Raw genomic sequence first — 22,300 nt, forward strand, 5'->3', positions numbered from 1 at the left:
CGGGGCGCGGCGGGAGGCGAAGTCCGGGCGCGCCGCGCGAGTCCGCCCGCGGAAAAACTACAGTACCCGGCGGGCCGCGGGGGAGGCTGCGCAGGGCCGTCCCCGCCTGGCGTCTGCGGAAACCGGAGCTGCGGCGGCCGGGGAAGAGCGGGGCACCGTCGGAAGGCCTCGGTTTGCCTCGCTCGGGAGTCAAGGGGCAAGGGGCCGTTCGGGCCTTTTCCCGCTTCGCTTCACCTCTCGCCGGGCAAGGGCGGGGGTTTGAGATAAACCGGGCCTGGGCCTGCAAGGCTGCACGCCCTGCCGAGAGCGAGCCTGGAGCGGGGGAGAAAGGCGATCCCGCCCCGCGGGCCGAGAACATGCCCGCAGGCGGCCGCCGGCGGGGGCAGGGCCGCCCTCCGGGCGTGCGGCGTGCACAACGTGTGCCGCCTCCTCACCCGCAGGGCCCACGGCTTCTACGCCAGAGACGCTGGTGTCGCCCACAGGAAGAACCTGGGACTCCTCAGGAGGATCATGTGTCAGGTAATGGGCTGCCTTTCGGCGCGGGCTGCAGCCCCGCGGGTTCGCTTGCAGCCGAGGGGGCAGTGTCAGTCCTCAGCCCGGGTGTTCGAGAGGTCCCGGTCACGCTGGAGAACAAGTCTGGGGAGAAAAAAGGTGCAGTTTTGATGAAGAGAGTAATGGTTAAAATTATTTCACAAGGCTTAGACCTAGAAATGTAGGGAGGATTGTGCTGGGCAAAAACTGCAAAGGCACTTGTGTATCTAATAATTGTGTTAGAAATAAGCTTTTATTAGATTTTTTTATCACCTATTTCCTTCATATTTAATACCAATCTTAAATTCTTAGTGCTTCATGTTGAATTTGAAAGGAGTTCGCATAATAAGATAATTGGCAGAGATTTTCAGGTAAACATTACCCCAGTTCTCAGTGAAACTGATGTTACAGAAAAATAGGAATTAAAGAAATTACAAACTAAGGTGAACTCTTTTTTTTGGTTTTTTTTCAGTCAAAACAATTACTGTTTCCATACAGTAGTTGATAGAAATACATTAGAAAAGAATGTGGAAGTGAATTGGCAGTTATATTGAAAATACATTTATTGTAATAAACATAAATTCAGTTATATTGAAATTACATTTATACAGCTGAAGTGTCTGCTTATGTAACTAGATCAATAGGCATGCAATGTTTACTGAAATAACAATAAGTACGTCTGACTTACACTTCTGTTTTGTAAGACTGGAACTTTTGTTAATGGCATAGAGCTCCTGATATCTCAAATGCATGCAAGAAACTTTAATGTGAGCACTTTATTTCATTAACGTTTTGGGCGCTTATTGCAAATAACAGTAAATACATTTTTCTACCTTTCACACCAAACACCACCAGCAGAATGGAATTAAGTGTTCAATAAATCAAACTAATTACATATAAAAGAATTATCTGCATAATTAATCTGGGGAGTTTAGTCTTTGATTTCAAAAGTCACTGTAGAAGTTTAGTTGCCAGTTTTAATATAGGCAAGTTAATGACAAAATATTCCTTACCCCTGCTGTAAGGAATAGCTGTCCATAATAGCTAATTAAAAATATTTTAATTTGCTCTTTAAAAAAGACAAAATTTTCTTACAAAAGGTCTGTTAATCTTATTTATAAAAACCAAGTAAGATTCTTTCTTATGTATTCAGCAGTAAAGTTTTAATTAAAGTAAGGTATTACGTTGCAGGAGCCAAATAAAATATTTTCAGAAGCAAAGTTTGTTACAAACAGCCATCACTGTTAAAATTATTGTGTTTCAGGAAAGTACTAAATTCAAGAATGTTTGGACAACTCATTCTGCATCTCCTATTGCATATGAAAGAGGAAGAATTTACATGGACAATTACCAGTGCTGTATTACCAGGTAATAAAATTGCAATTTTGAGGTACTGACTTAGAGATTGAGACTGATTCTGTGTTATATTGCTAACTTTACTCATAGCTGCTGTGAATTAAATGGAGTTTACTTGGGAACAAAAAATAAGCAGGTGATAAATCTTTGATTTACATTTAGATGCTGTTGTATCTTAATGTGACACCTACTTTGGTGAAAGAAAGCCTGATCTTTCTGGTGCAGTATAACCTCAGCTTTCAGAGCAGGAATGGAAGATTAACACAGTTTTCTAGTCTTGCACTAAAAAGCCAAATGAACAGTAGTTCTTTGTAGTCTGGCAACTAGCACTGTGCTAAAGTGTGTGTCACAGAATCAGCCTCTGTAACAAGCTTGGTACTATGTGAATTCTGTATAAAATAAGTCAATTATTTTTCATGTAAAAGTACAGCTTGCAGTATGTGCTAATTTTTGCAAATGTATTTTGTAGATCAGTTCTCTGATCTAATATATTCTGTTCCATGATCAGTTGCAGAGACACAGGTTAGGAGGCAGCACATGGTAAGGTAGAGGACAGGAGATCTGCGTGCACCCGCCCTTGTCCTTGCCTGTCCCTACTGTGAGGGAAGTAGAATGGACTTGGAGAACTGCATTGCTGAAGAAGTTGGGGACAGAGCAGTTTTGAGATAGTGGTTTACCCTGACAGACTAGTTTGTATTTTATGTATCATGTGACACTGAGAGTCAATTAAGTTAATTTATCACCCACAGCTGAGATCTAAATCTGCTTTTATTCCTACATTGTCTGGATGTTTACAGTACTGGGTTAACCTGTCTAACATCTTTCAGGTTTTTCTTTGTCTCATCCTCTCCCAGAGGGCAAAAGTGTGCACAGTACAAAGCTTTTATTTTGTTGCCTTTTTCCCAACCTGGAAATGAAACTCAAGATAATTTTAGTAAAGAGGTAATATAAAAGGGGATCTTCAGTGAAGGCTTTTAGAGGCAGTAATGGAAAGATGTCCACAAAAGCCCACCCTTACAGGGATGAGTACACATTTATAAGTTTTAGGATATTAGCATAATTGATAAAAAGCCCCAGTTAGGAGGACAAGTGGTGATGTAATTCCACCCCCCTGGTCAAGCCCCTTCTCTGGAGCCCCCTCAGCACTAGTTGTACTTTATCCATGAAAATGTATCTTGAAGAGTTGTTCTCAGCCTTGGTTCCCAGGTAGAACCAAGAGCACTGGGGCCTCGTACCTCCCAGGGCTTGGAGCCCTGGCATTTGTTTTGTCTTTTTGCCTAGGGAAAGGCCATGGAACAGTACTGGGAAAACCAGCTACTAATACAATAGGTGACAGAGTTACAAATATATGTATGAAGAATACAGAGAATATATAAAAGGAAAAAAGGCAAAACCCAAATGGCATAAATTTTAATTAGTAAAGGGTTTTTTAAAATATCTGAACATGATGCCACACCTTTGTTATAAAAGCCAGCATTGGAAGAACCTGAAGGGAAGGTTCCAGGATGATCATTAGTTTTTGAAATATTTAGTTTTCTTCTTAACGTATATCACTAGAGCAAGAATGTTACTATTAAGTTTGTTACTTAAAAAAAAAACCCCAAAACTAAAAGTAAACCTGAAACTAAAAACAAAAAAGCAACCAGACCAAAAGATTTTGAGAAGATTAGCCTTCAAATATTACATTATATTAACTATTGTTTATTAGGCCTTATTTTGAGAGCAATTTCAGGTATGTTTACAAAGTAAAAATAAGATGTTTAGATTTCTGACCTGCTTAAGGAGAAGGCAGGATTTATAAAATTGTATGAAATGACTTGTTGATAGAAAGTGGTCTATAAAACAGACTAATGATTAGCAATCATTTTCCTCTAGCATTGCACAACAGCCAAGACTAATTTATCAAAAGTCAAAGTGTGCCAAGTCTGAAAAAATAGAAGATGCTTTATTATTGGAATGCCCACTGGTAAGATTACTTTTTATTAGAACATTTTTGTGCAAAATACTAAATTAATATATTATGATGAAACATCTAGAATGGAGTGCTTTTTCTTTCCAAACTATTTTCTCAATGTTTTTATAGAGTTAGGTCATTAAGGGTTTGCAACATGTGCCATATTTATATTAACTGAACATTTAGAGGTATACTTCTCTGAATTTCTCAATAGTGCATTCAAATGTTTCTTTCATAAGCTTTCTTTGAAGACTTTAAAACCAGTGCTCCTATTCTTATGCAATGAATTCTTAACTCCTTAAAATAAATTGTACTTATACTTTTCTTTATTTTTTAAACAGCAAGGACAGTAGCTGGGAGTTTTAGTTTTCTTCAGCTCTGTTGACATTAAAAAAAACCAAAAAGCAGATGCACTAGAGGCCCATTGAAGCAACCCTGCCCACAAACTCCTCTACTTTTTCTACCTGATAATTACATAATTCTTTCCTTCACCCAGTGTCAACAGAGCTTAGAAATATTAGCCCTATCCTTGAGGTGCCTAAAACTAAAGCAGTGTAAATACCATTTGTAGCAGTTACTGTTGAGTTACCACTGAATGTCTTCTTTTGAAATACTTAAACAATTTTCTCTTCAAGATTGGTATCAGTTAGATCAATAAGCAGTTAATTTTTGCAAGGCAAAGATTTTTTAAAGGGTTCCTTTTTTAGAAAAGGGAACTGTCTTGCAAAAAGTGTGACAGCAGATTATTTATGTTGCAGGTAATTATTTGTCATAGACGTGAGCTTAGAGATACTGATCTAATTAGCAGGCAGCTTTCCTCCTTCAGTTTTTGAGGAATGTGTATTTACTTTTGTGTTCTTCTGATTGTGTCAAAATGTTTTGTATCCTCCTGATATAAACTTTTTTCTAATAGCCTTTTCTTTATGTAGGGGGAAATGCTACCGAGTCCATCAGATTATAAAGCTTCCCTGATAGTCCTGACAGTGCAGAACTGGCTTCTGCGTCTCTCTGCTGATAGTGGAGAAGTACTGGAAAAAGTGTATCTTGCTGGTTCCTGTTGCAAATTCTTCAGGTATTAAACAACAACTAGGCTTTATATCATTAACAGTCAGTAGTATATGGGGGAGAAGGAGAATATAAGTAATAGTGATTAGTACTATAAAGGAGAAGGGGAATCGTGTTATTTTAGTACTACCCATGGCTGACAACAGGCTTGTTAATCTAGAACATTACCTGGAGTACTGTTCCTGCATGCACTTGTAGAAGAATTTCATTTACTTTAGTATTATGGTATCAAATTTGGTATCAAGTTCCACAAAACCTAGCCTACTATTTGCTTTTCTCTGATAACTTTACAGCCTTTAGTATTGCAATGGCAATATACCAGGAGAGGACTTTAAGAGCTGAAAACCAAACCTGATCAAACATACAAACAACATGTTCCAACTCTGAGCTGGTTTTCATTTGCAAGAGTTCTTCTCCATAGGGTAGCCATATTTCTCTTTTAAAGCAGGGCAGTTACTGCTTCTGATAAACTGCTTATTTATTTGGTTTTCAGAAAATAATATTTTTTTTTGGCTGAAGGATAAGAAAGTGGTGATTATGAAGGGAAGGAGAAAAATTAAGATAGTGAATATTCATGCTTTCCAAAGTTTTCTCACAATCCTGTATGAAATAAGTCATTCCTAGTTCCATGGATTTCTGCATTATTGCAAACAGCAAACATCTTGAGCATCTCTTCCAAATCAAATACTGAAGTTTTCCTGGGCACAGACATCTGCATTGTTATAGTTGATTATATTTTATGTGAAGTAATATATTAATAAATGGTTTTTAAGTGATTAAGACAGGCCTTTCTTCTCACAAACAGGTATCTGAGCTGGGATACTCCTCAAGAGGTAATGATTGTGAAGTCAGCTCAGAATAAGCTCCCTGCAGCAGCACGGCAGGTAAATATGTTGAAAAACTCGTTTTCACAACATTGATCCAAAAAAAAAATTACAAGCATAAAGATGGGGACATTATACTTGATTATTATGGAAGAAGATAAAGATGTCTCACCTTTAATAACTATATTCAGTATTGTTCCTTCCCAGGCAGGAATCCAGCAGACTGTATTGTTTTATCTTGCTGTATTCCAAGTTTTGCCTCTTTCATTCATTGGAATGCTGGAAATAAACAAAAAGGTAAGTTAATTTCTTATATAATATGTAATCTGTCATGTAGTTCTGTGATAGCTGTAGTTTGGACACTTATTTCAGAATTTCAGAAGTCATACTTACAGCTTGTAAAAGCAATTGAAACATTAATTAGCAGCAGTGTTTTTGTGTCTGATAGGGGTGTTGGGGCAAATACTCTTAATTCTAATGACCAGAAGAGAAGATACAAATGGATTCTCTTACTGGGTTACTCTTTGACATGCAGCAGGATTTTAGCCTTTTCTTAGAGCAATCATAAGAATTAGGGAACGCTAAAGTGTTTGTACACTTTTTTTCACCTCCTTGAAGACATATGTGCCTCTGACCCAGTCCTAGTAATAGTCTGTGAATTCTATATGCAATTACAAATATTTCACACTTTTATTATCACTGTTACTGAATGACAGAAGTAAATATGTCTTGCTTAATCAGTCAAGAACAAACAACCTGAGTTCAGTTTCTGACCTAGAAGTAAGTGTATATACTTAGGAAGAAACTTTGAGCCAGATTGTAATTTTTACTGTTCTAAGGCTCTGGATACAACTTAGACATGAAACAGTACAAAAATGGAAACTATGTCTGTGTATGGAAACATGAAACAGTACAAACATGGAAACTGTGTCTTTTAGGGTCCAGAGTTACAAGCTGGAGTTTTAGCTGGTGCTAGGTTGGGTTGAGGATGTAATTGAAACTGGGCCTGGCAAGTGAAGGCAAGGGTTTCAACTTTTTCATTTAGGCCCATGAAAGCTTGGGGGTACTGTGTATTGTTCTGTTCAAAATCAGTATTTAGAACTGGAAAAAACATTACCAGTACCAAAGGTATTCTCAATCTGGTTAGGAATGGCATGCCAGATTCATCATGGTCATAGTAGGCAGAACATGTGAAAGAGCACTTCTTCAGCTGGGTCCGTACCGAGTACTCATTAGAGAAATTGTTAAAACTGTAATGGACAGGGCAGCATTTGGGATGTGAGAATACACTGAGCAGGAGGAGATGCAAGCAGTGATGGCAGTGCCACTGACACAGCTCAGTGGAATGTAAGCGTTAGACTGGTGTTGGGGTTAGTGCTACTGCCTAAGGCTGCAGAATGCACCTCATGCATCAGCTTTACTGAGATGGTATACCACAATACATTGTGAGATCAGAGTGGCTGAGGTCTCAAGGATACAAAGGAGACTTTAGGGTTGGAAGATTATTAGAGTTTGTGTCTGAAAGACACTGAGACCTAAGCTAGAAAATGTATCGAGAAAGAGCCATAAAACTAAATAAAAGGCAAAGTCTCAGGAGAACCAAACAGATGAGAAAATCACTGGTAGTGTTAAGATGTAGGTGTCTTACAGTTTCTGGGTTTCTTTAGTTTTTTTATTGTTTTTAAGCCTATTTTAACTGGTTTAATTGCCTTTTCATACAGTCAGATAAAAGAAAACTACATTTTCAAGCATATCTCCCTATCAACTTCACATGTTGGTATTAATTAAATATTAAGAATTAGTTTGTGGGGTTAGCTCAGTGATGTGTTAAGCAGTGACACAAATGAATAGTGCATAATTATTTAAAAAGATACGTCAACTGCTCATCTATATATCTAATTTGGATTCAGAGAGAACCCTGTACGCTGTGACAGCTGGCTAATGTAGGTTTAGTACAGCTGTATGCAGTCACAGAGTTGTGATTAGACTAGTATTTTACACTGGGGATGAAGAAAGAACAGAAGATCTGAAATTAGGACTTTTAGATCAAGTTGTTAGTTTTGCTAACGTGGGATGCTGAATAATATAATCTATTCATGTATGATAATAACTGGGTAGCATGATATGAAGATATACTGAGAATTGATTAGAGCATGAATCTGCTTGCAGAATATGACTAATGTAACATCAGGTGTTACTGCAGTGTAATGGATTAAAGAAACTCAGCAGAAAAGATGAGTTACAGAAAACTTAAACACTGATCATAGAGTTTAGTCAGAATGAAACAAAAAGTGATTGCAAAATCAAGGACATAGTCAGTTATTTGTGTTTTCTTCAATTATTTCTTCTCTAATAGAATATTTTTTGCTTCATTTCATTCCAGATTTTTGGCAATAGTGTGACAGATGTTGCTGTTTCTAATGGAATCCTGATTGTAATGTATAGCATGGGTCTGGTCAGACTCTATAACTTCAAGGCCATTTTGGAACAGGTAATGAAATAAAAAGTTTGCATACAGTCCATGCTATTTTTGGGTAACAAGTCATAAATATTCATGTATTCTATGTAAATACTGAGGGTATGTAGGTTTCTGCCTAGATCTATTTGCAGTCAGAAGACAAAAATGGACACATTATCAGAAAAATTACTCACAACAGTTACAGGTGATAAAACATAAGAGATACAGGGTCAGACAGGTTCTTCTGGGGAGTTATGTAAATGTTACACCAGATGTGCTTCTCTCTACACCCCTAGTCTGTAGTTGTAGATGATTGTTTAGGCCTGGTGGACATGGGGAAGTTTGATCTCAAACAGAACTGCAGTTAGATATAAGAGTTTATATCCTTTCAATCAAAAATCAAACATTAATTCAAAAATAAGACCTCAAGCAGTGTCTAACAAGATAAAGAATGCAGTAGTAACAGAGAGTAAAACTAAACAGCAAGTAAATATGCATCTGTAAAGCTAAATTGTTCTGTGTTATTTTAGTTCATGGAACAACCATTTGATTTGGGACAAGAATTCAACTGGAATGGTCAGGTGGGCGTTGTAGGAAAGTATCCATTTGGTCTTCCATGTAACATTAAAATAACAGGTAATTGTGATCTTTATATTGGGTTGACTGTGGCTTTTATGGATTGATTGTGGCTTATTTCACACTAAGAAAAAATATTAAAATTACTGTGCTCATATTGTGCTGTAGCTATATTTCTGGATTTACATTGTAGTAAAATGCACTTTGTTTTACTTCTAATTACAGTAATAATTATATAGGACACACCAAGAAAACTGTTAGAGCAGCTAAGCTATCTGAAAAACTTTTTAATCAATGCATTAAATGGAAACCCCTTTCTTTATTTCTGAGATGCAATTGCTCTTGAGAAAGAGGAAGGTCTAGGATATCTGTTAGTAGCACCCAGAAACAGAATATGGTATGTAAGCAAAAGATGTGAGAACATTAACTTGCTGAGGAAATTCAAAGAGACTGAATACAGTTTGTCTGACTTGCATTTTGATATTCTAAGATGTCAGAAATGTGCCAATTTCAGTAAAATGAATTCCTAAGAAGAGAACAAATTATTAAAAACAATTCTAATGCCTCAAATAATTAATTTATAAATGTTCTGCATCATGTAATGACTTCTTTCTCTAAAACCAAACAGTGGCTTCTGTTGGTACACTTGAGTATTTGGTGCTAAGAATCTTACTGAATGACCAAAGCCTGAGGCTTCTTTTGAAATTTCTTTTCTTACTTTAAGAATACATTCTCACAAGCCTACGCTTGAGTAATCTAAAAAAATTTAAAAGGCTGCTTTCACAAATATCAAAGAATGCATGCATTTATTTATTTAATTTTGAATGTTTCTGTATTAAATGGTTTTTTTTCAGGTGATTGTCCACATAAAAAATGTCTTTTTTTTTAAGAGTGTTTCAGATAATAAGAGTGTCTCAGATAATAAGAGACAAATCAATCCAGATTTATATAAAAATGAGGGAGTACACCAAGATAAAATACAGACATATATGGTGAAGTTATAATGCAATTTTTTTATCAAAACAAAGCAATAGGCCGCTATTTTTGATGTCTCAGCTTTTGCAAAGGGAAATCTTCCCCCATTTTTCTCTCCATCTCAATCTGTGAAACCACCATTAATTGTTAGGGACCTGTGGAAAACCTGCTGTGGGAACTTTAATAGGAAGATTTGATCTCATGGCTTATAGATCATTGTAGTTTTTAGTTTTGAGATTTAAAACCAGTGTACTGGAGAAAACCTTTTTGATCTTTAATCATATTCAGGAATTTGTGGTTAGGAAGTTTTGAACCCATTATGTACTTTTTTCGTGCTTGCTTTTTGCAAACAGTTTCATTCCTGTGGCTTTTGAGTTGTTTTCTTTCAAGAATGAGATGGGCAAATGCTTCAGTGAGCAAGATCTTAGCAGTTTCAGAGTGCAGGCTTGTATTTACTATAATTTACCTGTGTGTAGTTTTCTTTCTTGCTGAAGTCCTAGCCTTCCTACAGAAATTGCCTGAAGGGATGGGCATTATTACAGTACTGTTGTTATGGTGTGAGGTACCCAAAAGGAAGTGTATAGAGATCAAAAATTACAGTCTAAGATGTACTATGCTACAGCTCTTAACTGGTGAGGAATGGATTCTGGTCATAGTGTGTGATTTTCTGAACAGCCCAGAACTTAACGCTGTAGTTTGATTTATTGTTAGCTGATACAGTAATTCCAGGGGAAGGAAAAAAAAAACACCAAAAAAAAAACAAACAAAAAAAACCCCACCAACAAACCACTAGATAAGGATACTTTGTAAAAACCTATTCCTGTATTCCTGTTGCTATTTCTTTGGTTTTATTTGCATGTAGCACACTTGTTAGTGCTGCCAGGAACAGCATTGTTTAGATAGGTTTGCAGAGTTTAAAGTAAGTGAACAAAGAAGCTCAACTGGAGATTGAAAACTGGCAAGACTTGGGAAAGGACTTGCAAACAATAAAACAGGAGGTGTTAAGCAACAAGAGCAAGTGACATATAAGCAGGAATGACAGAGTTGAGGCAGCAGAATCACATTATCACAGTGGTTTAGGTGGCTATGATCTTGCAAATCTTTGCTAAATGAGCATAAAAGGAAAGGCATATTTTATAAGCAGCCTCCATTACTCAGTATTGATATACTATTGAGATACATTCAATTGTATCATTTAGTCCATCTACCAGAATTTTTGAGGGACCTTGATACACAAACTTTATTTAAAAAGTTGTTTGGGCAAAATGTCACAAGTTTTCTTAACTAATTTTTCATTTTCTGACGGATTTTAGTATCAGTAGGTCCTTTGCTTATGCTTCCATCTTCAACATTCTCTACATTTCCGGCAGATGCATGAGTTTGTTATAACATATAGTTTGTTACCTCTTGCACAGAATCTCCCATTTCCTAAGTGTCACTCCAAAAGGCAAATGGGACACTGCCACTTTCCAGCTTAGGAAAGACTTAATTTCCATTGGCAGTGAACTAATTCCATTCAATCTAATTGGCTAAATTGATGGAAACATGAATAAAGGAAGAGAGAAGCACTCCATAAACATAATATGTGATGTCATGTGATAGTACCATTGGCATTAGGATAATTATCTAGACAAAGCAAAATAAGAACAAGTCAAAATTTTGATAAGACCTCTGGGACTCAAAGTCCAGATAAGAACTTTGTTCTCCTTGCACTAATTCAGTTTGGGTTTTTGTATTCTGCCTGTTTAAATTCCCCTTGTAATTGTAATTTTTCTCCATGTTTTGTCAGTTTTTTCCCCAGCTTTTCTCTGTACTGTTAGAAAGACCTGATCTTCAGTCTAAAATGGATTCAGTTATAGCAGCTGTAGAAATTGCTTTAATTTAGCTAGTTGGCACAAGTTGTAAAATTCATTTCATTAAAAATGTCTCTCATTTAGTAAAAAGAAGACTTGTACTAATGCCCTAGTACATCTCAGTAATTTATCCCAACTGAACTGAAAGGAAAACTAGATACCTTTTGCCATTAATTGCAAAAAATTCTGTATTTTGATTGATTTTTATGAACTCAGCTACAGATTGCATCCATTGTGGTCCACACTTTCGTTGTATTACACAAAAGGAGAAAGCAGAATCTAAATATTCTATCTTCCTGCATTTAATTCTGTTATTTGAGGTTGCTGCTTGCTGTTTCCAGTTATTTATCACTGGTTTTCTCAAGAGAATAGTGACCATCTTGATATGGTCTTTGATCTGTTCATGTGTGCATCCTTTCTCAATCAGATGAGCTGGAATATTTTAATTATTTGCTGTATCTTTGCTTGTAAGTCAAAGGTATTAGAAGAGTATTCAGCATCAAGATCTGAGAAGGCAGTAACCCTCCTTCTGAAGGGAGGGAGGGAAGAAGAGGGAACTGCAGATGTGCACCTGGATGCTGGGTGAGGTAGCATAGCTGGCACTGGAAAAGAGTTAATAGTCAATGCGTTTCCACAAATCTTCAAAAGAAGAATTAGTAGCTTTATTAGAATTTAGAATTGTAAGGATCAATGGCATGAATTGTGACTGTTCTGATACTAATGGTGTTAACATTACTGACTATTTGCAGATACCCCACCTTTGCTATTTGAAGCATCTTCTCTGGAGAATGCATTTCAAATTGGAGGTTACCCTTGGCATTATATCATCACACCCAACAAGAAAAAACATAAAGGAGTCTTCCATATTTGTTCTCTGAAAGACAATGCTTTGGTAATACATTCAGAAAGCAGCTTCTCTGAAATTAATGTGTATTATGTTTGTCTTCATCTCTTATTCTGAGTAGGTTATAATACCTTTGTTTACCAGTGTAGTGCTTTCACAGGCTCATCCCAGTATCAAATTAGCTATCCCATGGAATCGTGTGTAAAATACTTTCTTCTGAATCAGTACTGTCTCTCATATTTCCTTCATCCCAATACAATAGTAGTGCAGTCAGAGCTACACAGCACTGTATTCATGACTTAAAAGTTAAGTCTCATTACCTGTTCCCTTGCATGGTAACATCCTAATGCACTTCTGACTAGTCAGCCTACTAAATGCTGACTACAGAATTATTTTAAATTTTATGATATTGCAGAATAAATGTCCTTAATGTTTGTAGTTTATTTGACTTGTACCTTTCTCTCCCTAAAAAGATTTGATTGCTCAGTTTAATCTCCTTCCCTCCCTAGAAGGGTTTTATTAGTTAGTTTAATCTGTTCCTAATTATTTTTGTTTATGTATTATTCGTCATATGAATACTATTTTGTGTAAGCTCTCCATCTCAGCTTTTATTCTGAATGTGGAATTGACCTGAAGATCATTCTGCATTGTAAGCAACTTCTGGGCCTGCTAAGAGTTTCTTGACTAAATAAGTCTCATCTGTAAATTTCCTTATCTCCTTTGCTTGCCTGATCAATTATTTCCCTCTTTATTTTCAAAACGGATGTTTCATAATTGCAGTTGAAGATTAATTTTGATTCAAATGAACTTGCAGAACCCTTCCTCATCTTTTTTTTTTCCTATGTGGGTTCATATATATGGCAATTTAAATGATCTATGTCAGCTAAATTTAATAACAGAAAGCCACTGCCAAAATCCCGAGATTTTGACTGGCTTGCATCTGATTGCTGAAATCACAAGGTATTCCAGGCTTACATGATCCACAAATAATTTGCACTAAAGAGGCTAAGCCTGAGGTTTGAAGCTCAAGTCAAACTGTGGGCTAATGTTTGTTGCATGTCTTGGCACATGCTGTGTCTTGGATACTCAAATAGCTGGAATTGTTGAAGTGTTTGCACAGTGTAGGTTAAATCTTCATTCTGCTTAGTTTCAGGAGAGATAGGACAATATATAGCTAAGGTACAAGGTTATTGCTTATTGCATATTAAAAATCTCAAAACTACTTCACTGAATATCTTGAGAATTGGAACTAATTTTTAAATTATTACTATTACTGTTGTTTTTATTATTGTTCCACTGCCATCCTTTCTGGTCATGTTTAGGAGCAATACTTAAAAACCTCCAGAGGTATATAGTGAGGAGCTCAGTATTTCCTCTTTAATTAGATCTGTGAGACTTTCAAATTACTAATACTCTAAGCTTTCCTTTTCTTCTTCAGGCAAAAAATGGCATACAGGATATGAAATGCTGTTCACTTGAACCTGACTGGATATATTTCCATCCAGATATGTCAGGTAGAATAATCCACGTGGGACCAAATTTGATAAAGTATGAGCCTTTTTTACTCAAATCTTTGATTCATTAGAGAAGTTGCATAACTGCATAAATTTAGTAGTCTGACGATTTGCAGGCCCAAACACTCATCAGACCATAGAAACTATAAAATCTATTAATTTGTCAGAATCAAACATTCTTCTAGAAACATCTGCAGATTTCTGTGTGATGAATGTGGGCACTAGAGGCCACAGTTTAGATTTTGGTATGAAAAATACTCAAGGACCACTGTGTCAAAATTTCACTGATAAACAAAAATTACAAAAATAATTTATTTCCATTTTATTTGTTCACGTTTTAATGTATTAGATTAAAAACATTATATAGAAATGTTGTAGTAAGCAGATTAGAATACATTACTTACTTTGTAATTTGTTTCTTTTGTAGAGTCTTAAAGCTTAAGGAAGTTAAAAATCATGCAGATCAGATGGAGATTGCAGAAGATTTTACGATTGTAGCCAACAGAGAAAACTGTGTGAGTTTAGTGTCTGAGATCAGTGTGTGATTTTGAGCTATAAACAGGGGGTTTGCACATTTGAGTAATCAATGTGGTTTATGAGCTTTATCCAAAGTTTATTGAAACACATGCTCTGTCTTCATTGGACTTCAAGCAGTGTGGAAAAGAATTTTGAAAACAGTAACACTTTCAGGATAGATTTCTGAAACTTCAGTCTTTTCTTTAGTTTTCAGTGTTCTTTAAGGTGTGCAGTGTAACCATGTATCATGGATATAAAACATACTTAAAAGATGGTGACAGATTTCATTCAAATGAAGGTACCACCAAGTGATAATTGTGTGCATCTCTGGTGCTCAGGTAAGTTGATCATACAAATGCTAGAAATGTTTCAAGTCTCTCATAACTTAGGAGTAAGTCTTCATAAGACAACAAAGACACTACATTGCCTCCAAAAGTCTGTCCTTTTCCTGGCCATGCACACCTGTCATTCTCCTGTGCCAAGTCTGGCATTCGTCTAACCCTTGGTGAGCCAAATCAGTGCTCTAAAGTAACAGAATAGCCTGGCAGAAAAGGTGAGTACTTTCTGCTTGCTTGTTTTGCTGAACTGGAGCAGAACAGGACTGAATCATCAGTGCATCAGAAGAGTGCAGAAAGGTAGAATCAAGTGTGAGAGGACGATTTAAAACTAGTGGTGGAACTGAGCTCTTTAATAACCTTGTTGTTTCATGAAGTCTTTGTGATATAGAATCACAGAGACAATCTAATGTCAAAAAGGTTGAAGAGCACACGTGAAAAAATTCTAGGTAGTGCCTGGAACTGTCAATTTGATTCAGCAGACAAGATTATGTCTAACCTAAAAGTAAATTTTTGTAGTTTGAATACTGTAAAATGTACTAATTTGTGATGCTAATTTTTATGCTTTTCCAGGAAAAAATGTTTGTATATTAAAAATCTTCACAAACTCAAGAACAAAACTTGTATTGAATTAAAAAACTAAATGCCAGGTCATCTAATAATTTGCCATACTGCTTTTTTAGAGTTGGGTAGGTAACTTCTGTTACAGTAAGAGGAAAGAATATTTCTGATGTTAATGAAGCTCGGTGGAAGCAGCCATGGTGGTTTAAGATGCTACTTTTCTCATCTTCTGGAAGTAAAAGTTTAGGAAAAAATCAGTGGTGATTTAGATTTAATCAGTGGTGAATTCTCATGCCAGCATCTTGGTTCTAGTCACTGCTGTTCAAAAGATTATGGTAGCTGAGAACCTTTGCCACCTCTGTGGGACACCTCTGAATATGGGTAAGAAAACAGCAGCACCAGGGCTATGCATAGCTAATGATAAAACAAGGTCAGAAAGCAAAATACATGGAACAGATACATTGTCAAATCGATAGAAACTACATTGCTCTGAAATCTAGAGACACTTTTTTTATGTTTCTCCAAAGGTGAACAACAATGTTACTGTAACAGCTTCTGGTCGAGTGGTGAAGAAGCGTTTTGCCTTGCTGGATGATGACCCAGAACAAGAGGTAACTGATGTAGTAAGAGCACTTCATGGATTGTATTAGTATTTAGCTAGCCAAAAGCCCTTCTTGTTTCAGGTGCAGTGGGTGTAATCATTAGCTGTGTATATCCTTGAAGTCTTAATTCCTCTTCTCCTTGGCTTCTTCCAGTTGCTTCACATGCTGTTTATCATCTTTTCTCCTTGGTCAACATTTGAGCTTTGTATTTTTTCTTTTTTTTTCAAGAACTAATCTTATGCCCCATGATATCATAATTCCATGTGACTTCAGTGGCACAGAAAAGATATGTTAATGTGACAAACCATTACTCTTTTCTCCATTTAAACATCTACTTTGAACATTTCTTATAAAGTATTTTATGAAATGAAAGAAACTTCTTATTTTCCTCTGCTTTAGGATCCTGTTTTCTTTTTTATAGGATCTCTAAAGTTTATTTTTCTCTCCCAGTTACTTTGATTGGATTGTAGGATAAGGCATTTAACACTTTTCCTTTAAGTAACTGCTTCTTGAGATTGAAAACACCACTTGAGTCTTAAAAGGTTATGAAAAATAGTTTTTAGCTCTCTGTCTAGAGCTGGATCTTACGTAATTGACACAAGCCCAACAGGTAAAATTCATCAGTTTCTGACAGGCACTACTATTCTTTATTCTGAAGAAATAAATTTTACTATGGTAAAAATACAGCACAGTCCAGTATAACCCTTAAGGGTCCGCAGTTTATTTCTATTCACTTTTTCTTTTAACCATAATAAAAGTAATTGCACACTATTTTTTTTTCCTGCTGTTACACTTTACTTGTGATTCTAGTAAATGTTTTTACATTATGGAAGAAAAGGACTGGCTTGAATTTAGAGTATGTCACAGTGAGATAAAGGCAATTAAGGTTGTTCACAATCTTCAAACTTTGATGTCAGCTCTTCACTGACATATAATCTTTGGAGCAATAGAGAGATCTGAACAGAACATACAGATATTCATGGAATTACTCTAATGTACCCATTCTCTCAAAACCAGTGATGGTTTAAAGCTACACTGTCTATTAACATCTCTAAATACACTTCTTTGGCCACTTCAGAAGTATTTCTGTTTCTTATATGCTACATATAAAATACATATACTTGCACATTAGGATTTTTCAGAACATCACTTCCTTTTCTCCTGCTTAAGGAATTTTGCTGAAATACCCTGACAACTCATGTTGGGAAAAATGCCTGTAGGGTACCAGGCTCTCAAAGTTTTCTTTCAGATGAGAAGACTTAAGAACTAGAATTTGCCCAATACTGCTTTCACATGAAGAAAAAATAGCTATGCAATTTAAGTAGAGAGGAATGTGAATTTGTGTATGATTTGTAAACTTGAGGTTTTGTTTTTCCTAAGACATTCAAAATTGTGGACTATGAAGATGAATTGGATTTATTATCCACTGTGGCAGTTACTCAGATAGGAGCTGATGGAAGAGCTCACCTTGACTTTCATTGCAATGAACATGGGATTCTACTTAAGAGTATTCCATTAAAGGAGTCCTGGGATGTGGTGAGGAAAATTCTTTTGTTCCCACTGTCTCTTCCCCATACTCATTCACATACCGCTTCTGTTCAGATTCCCAGCAGATATATAAGTAGTGTTGCAAAGGGATGAGATTTGCATAAAATAATAATTACAACTCAAAAATTTTAAGTACTCCATCAGACAGTAGTTAATTTACCTGAAAACCTCCATTATTTGAAATCATGGGGGTTTTTTTGTTGGTTTATTTCTTTGGGTTTTTTGTTGGTTGGGGTAAGGGTTGTCTTTAATGTACTTCTGAAGTATTTATCAACTTAAATACTCCATGGCTAGTTATGTCAGACTAACTTTTCAACTTGTAAAGAGTCTCCCTAGTTTATCTTGAAGTACTCATACATAAAATGAAGCATGGACCTCACTGTATATATATTTGGGAAGATGGAATAGACTGTTCATACAGTCTAAGTTTAGGTGGACATCCAACTTGGATGGTCTGAAATTTTTAGCACTGTTACACCTCTTTTATCATTGACTGCATAAGAAGTCAACTTGTGATCTTAAATTGGATGCTCTGAACTTAGATTCCTAAACTTGCGATATGAGAAACCTCTCAAAGTTACAAAATTCTGTCCTTTATCTGGAAGAGTAATAACTCTGTATCCACACAAAATTTATGCTAGATCATGGAGTTCACCACTTTTAAATATTTTTTGTTCCTCATGGAAAATAATACGGATATTAGCAAGTTGTGGAAATAGAGACTGCAATCTGAACCTTTTTTTTTTTTTTTCATTTCAGACTTACAGTCATGAAGTTTACTTTGACAAAGACCTCGTATTACATATAGAACAAAAGCCTAATAGGAGATTCAGTTGTTATGTTTACCAAATGGTATGTGATACTGCAAGAGATGATGATTCTTAATGCTATACAAAAAACAAGAAAGTGTTTAGTAAAAATAGGAGGGAAAACTTTTGTATATATTTAAGCCATAAACACCAGCTACAAAGACTTCTGGATGATATTTAAGGATACTTCAAGAGATGATGATTCTTAATGCTATAAAATAAACCAGAAAGTGTTTTGTAAAAAAAGGAGGGAGAACTTTTGTAAATATTTAAGCCATAAACACCAACTACAGAGACTTTTGGATGCTATTTAAGGACTCCGTACGTAGTAGTCAACTACTGTTTTTCTGGATGAATTTAATATTAACATTTTGTACTATTAGATTAGGTCTTGTTTCTTTTTTTCTTTGTGACACTGTACACTTGCCTGTAGTTTATCATTGCTTTCATGTATTCACCAGCTCATCATTAATGGTAGATGCAGCATTTATTGCTTCTCTTCAGCAGCAGGATTGAAATACTGGACATCAAGGAGAGAGACGTGGATTTACTTATTATCTATCATCTGCTATGATCTGTTTTACATAGTTTTACCTATGCAACTCTGATGATGCCTTAAGAGGCTACCTAAAACAGAGGATAGACAGTGTTAAAGGAATAAAGTAAGTATTTCTAAAAAGGCCTTCAAAGGATACACCTTGGGCAGTACAAGAGCCCAGGCGTGGCTCCACTCAAGATGGATGATGGGTCACATGTTTTCACACATTTCTAAGTTTTGATCCATTTACATACTGGGGTTAATTGTCCAATTACAGCTTCAGGTTATGAAGTCTCATCCTCTCAGATTGCTCTCCTAAATTTGTTGTTGTTTATACTTTTTGGGCCTGAAGCTGCAACGGTGTCCTTAGTTCTTGGGCTGGAAAAGGATTGGTTTGTCTAATGAAACTCTGAAGAGAACTTGCTAATACTTTATATGAAGTTCAGAGTTATTTACTAATGCAGTACAGAATCTGGAAAATATAAAAGCTAAAACTTAAGGCATCACTAACACAAACTGTTAATTAATCAAAGTATGTAAAATTATCTAGGATAAATTTTGTATGTAGTATGAAAATTGTAGTGTTATCATTAAACCACTTAGACAAAATCCTTCTCTTGGTTTTGTGTGAGAAATAAAATCACTCAGGTTTGCTGGTTGTGTATGTCTTGGGTTTAAAGAGAAATATTAATAAATTATGTATTTTACTGTATTTTAAATACATTTTATATGTTTTTACACATATATATATCCAAGCAATTCTCTGCCTGACCCTGTTAAGGTTCAGGAGTTGTTCGGTGTGAGCCAAAGCTCCCAGCTGTTCACTTTTGTTACTGTGTGCAGCCTGTCTGATACATTGGAGTTCTGTATTCAGAATCTGCAAAATGAAAGCTTTCATTTTAAATTAAAAAACACCCACAAGAACAAAACACTGGCTGTAGACTTCATGGTGATAAAGATGGGCTAAGGAGCATAGTTCATCAAAACAGAACTTACTACCATCACTGTCATCATGAGCATGGTAACTCTTAAGTGCAAATATTTATTTTTGCTCTGGGCTTTATTAATTAAGTTGGATCATTCTAGATGATGTGAAGAGCTCTAGAAAAATGACAAAATATTTTCTACTGTGAGTGTTTAAAGAAAATTTAATGCAAAAGGAAAAGTGAATTACAATTGTGGAAAGAAAAAACAACACAAAAAGGACATTTAAAAATATCATGAAACAACAACAGAAATTAAGGGCAGCAGCAACACCCAACTTCCACCTTATCTTTGATAAGTTTTCACTTTGGGTTCAGGAAAGAGCACCTCTCCATTACCTGCTATTTTATAAGTAACTATATAAGTAATGTATGAAGGTGAAAACTAATATGAAGCTGTACTCTTAAGACAGAAGACCCAGCTTTTAAGCAGATACTTAAATTTTATGCTCATTGCTGTTTGGCTTTTTGAAGCAGTTCCTCCCAGAGAAAGACATTGAAACTTCATCATTTATTAAATACTGTTCATGTGAACAGTCATGAAGACAAGCCGTAGCTTTCAGGAGTTCGCTCTGCAGCCTAGTGGCTAATTGTTACGCAACGGCAGACTTACAAAGTGAGAGTCGGCCAAATCTATAAATGCACATCAGATTTTTTGGTTTTGGTATTTTTTTAATGCAGCAATTTGTAATGACCAAAAGCAGCCCAGACTTTGATGAAGATTGGGTCTTGTATAAGAAATTCTATCACTCTAAATGCACACTGTGTTGCTGTGCTACAGATAATGACAGATATTCCATCCTGGCAGGTCCCATATAGACATTTTAATTCAGAAACAGAAGAGGTTTCTGTTTACTTTAAAACACCTTGAAAGTTATTTGAGAATAGAGAATCCCAACAACTAGCCCTAAACACTTCTGAGTATCTTGGCACCCTACTTACAGTCTGAAACACACTAAAGAAGCAGAATCATTAAATGCTTATGGTTTGTGCTTTTCAAGCTGTAAGGTGCCTTCTGTACTTATGCAGGGACCCAGAAAATTCTAAAAATAAACTTGTGTTTAAATGGGAGGAAAATGCTGACCACAAACCAGTAATTTTTAAACTGTTTAAAATAACTATCTACACCAAATACAAATGACTGGATGCTTGGTGGCAGCCTACCTGAATTTACTGCTTTTACTTCAAGTTAAAGTTCTAAACAAAACTCAGCCACCAGAGAAAGAGCTAGTACTTTACTTTGCCAGGAGATTTTATATGCAAACATTTTTTAGTCACTGTTGCTGGCAGGGGTGTACTGTTGTGTCAAGTTGATATTAAATGTGAATTAATGCATTAGATTAATTACAGTAAGAGAAGACAAAAAATTTCTTCACTTCTCATAGGCAGTATCTAACTCCTTTAAGATCAGGAAACCCATTTACTGATAGGTTTTTATTTTATAAAAATCAAACTAAGGAACTGTTAGTGTGAAATTGTGAGTACTCTTACTACCTGTGATTTTCAGGACGTGCTTAGCACTTGTGCCGTGGTTTCCAGAGTACGCAGATAAAGTCTCAATTAATTACATCAAATGCAGTTTCAAGTGCATCCTTTAACAGATCAAACCTGAAAGGCTTATGGCCTGTGTTCCCATTATTTTCACTAGCACTAGATGACCAAGGGAAAAAGGTTATATATACATATGCAGAGAGATGTAAATATACAAGTGAGCTCTTAATGTGAGGAAATACTCAAATGTGTATTTCACACATAGAGTTGAAGGGATCTTAGCAACTTTTGCCAGCATTCACAATTAAGTAACTTCACCCAAACTTTCTGTATTTTCAGTGTGGAAAAATCTTTCTTTCTTTCTTTCTTCCTTCTTTTTTTTTTTTTTCCTTTTATGGATATGTCCAGTTACTTTAACAGCACAGTTTCTTGCTCATTTTATTCTCATTTTGTCTTTTTTTATCTCTTATTATTGAGAATAATATTTTTCATATTACTTAACAGTAACTGAAGATCGCCAAAAACTCAACAGCAAGAATTTTCTTCCTTATGGAACTGTAACAGCTATCCCACAAGATGGAACAGCTAATAAATTAATTTTGTTCCCAGTTATAATAAAGATTGTTTAAAGGAATACCTGCTAGAAAGGACACCTGTGTAGGGTGGCATGTAATCCAAGTGCTTTCTGAAAGAACAGTTGTGAGACCCTGCTTAAAGCAGGTTCTCTGAGCACTCTGCCTACAAAAAGCAAAATGTTGGTCTAGTAATTAAAAAGGTGAATTCATGTTGGATTTCACCAAAAGTTTTTTGAAACAAACTTTCTGCTGTTGCCAGAATAAACAAACCCTAAATGGTAAGTGCAAAAAAGGACTGAACCACAAAAGAATATATAGAACACCGGCTGAGTTCTTTTCTAACTGACAAGTATTATTACACTGCAAAACCTTTAAAGAGCTTATTTCTTCTG

General features: G+C 35.9%; 2 protein-coding genes and 1 long non-coding RNA gene across 3 annotated transcripts in view; 1 reads left to right on the forward strand and 2 right to left on the reverse strand.

Annotated features, from left to right (window-relative positions):
* The window catches only part of METTL8 (methyltransferase 8, tRNA N3-cytidine), a 43,890-nt gene extending 37,968 nt beyond the window's left edge, over positions 1-5,922 (reverse strand). The window contains exon 1 of the mRNA XM_068195858.1: positions 5,903-5,922. The gene's annotated coding sequence lies outside the window, so the exon portion shown is untranslated. The remainder of the gene's footprint in view (positions 1-5,902) is intronic.
* On the forward strand, positions 117-19,511 carry DCAF17 (DDB1 and CUL4 associated factor 17). The gene is made up of 14 exons (XM_068195854.1): positions 117-519; positions 1,796-1,899; positions 3,763-3,853; positions 4,771-4,913; positions 5,712-5,790; positions 5,938-6,027; positions 8,114-8,221; positions 8,719-8,824; positions 12,342-12,484; positions 13,875-13,984; positions 14,378-14,465; positions 15,890-15,973; positions 17,345-17,500; positions 18,272-19,511. Exons 1-14 carry the CDS (start codon positions 511-513, stop codon positions 18,395-18,397), a joined length of 1,437 nt encoding a protein of 478 aa, XP_068051955.1. The 5' UTR covers positions 117-510; the 3' UTR covers positions 18,398-19,511.
* Positions 18,740-22,193, reverse strand: LOC137477134 (uncharacterized). The gene is made up of 2 exons (XR_011000819.1): positions 21,746-22,193; positions 18,740-21,706 (listed from the first exon to the last, which is right to left on the reverse strand). It is a non-coding gene; the product is annotated as an uncharacterized lncRNA (long non-coding RNA).
* Between the last annotated feature and the right edge of the window lie 107 nt (positions 22,194-22,300).

The sequence above is a fragment of the Anomalospiza imberbis genome, chromosome 7 (genome assembly GCF_031753505.1).
Source record: "Anomalospiza imberbis isolate Cuckoo-Finch-1a 21T00152 chromosome 7, ASM3175350v1, whole genome shotgun sequence".
NCBI classification, from domain to species: Eukaryota; Metazoa; Chordata; class Aves; order Passeriformes; family Viduidae; genus Anomalospiza; species Anomalospiza imberbis.

Bases quoted from the DNA above. Each gene is read 5' to 3' on its own strand.
- DCAF17 (XM_068195854.1), top strand. The intron at 4,914-5,711 runs GTATTAAACAAC...TCTCACAAACAG, and splicing joins TCCTGTTGCAAATTCTTCAG to GTATCTGAGCTGGGATACTC. The intron at 14,466-15,889 runs GTGAGTTTAGTG...GTTTCTCCAAAG, and splicing joins TAGCCAACAGAGAAAACTGT to GTGAACAACAATGTTACTGT.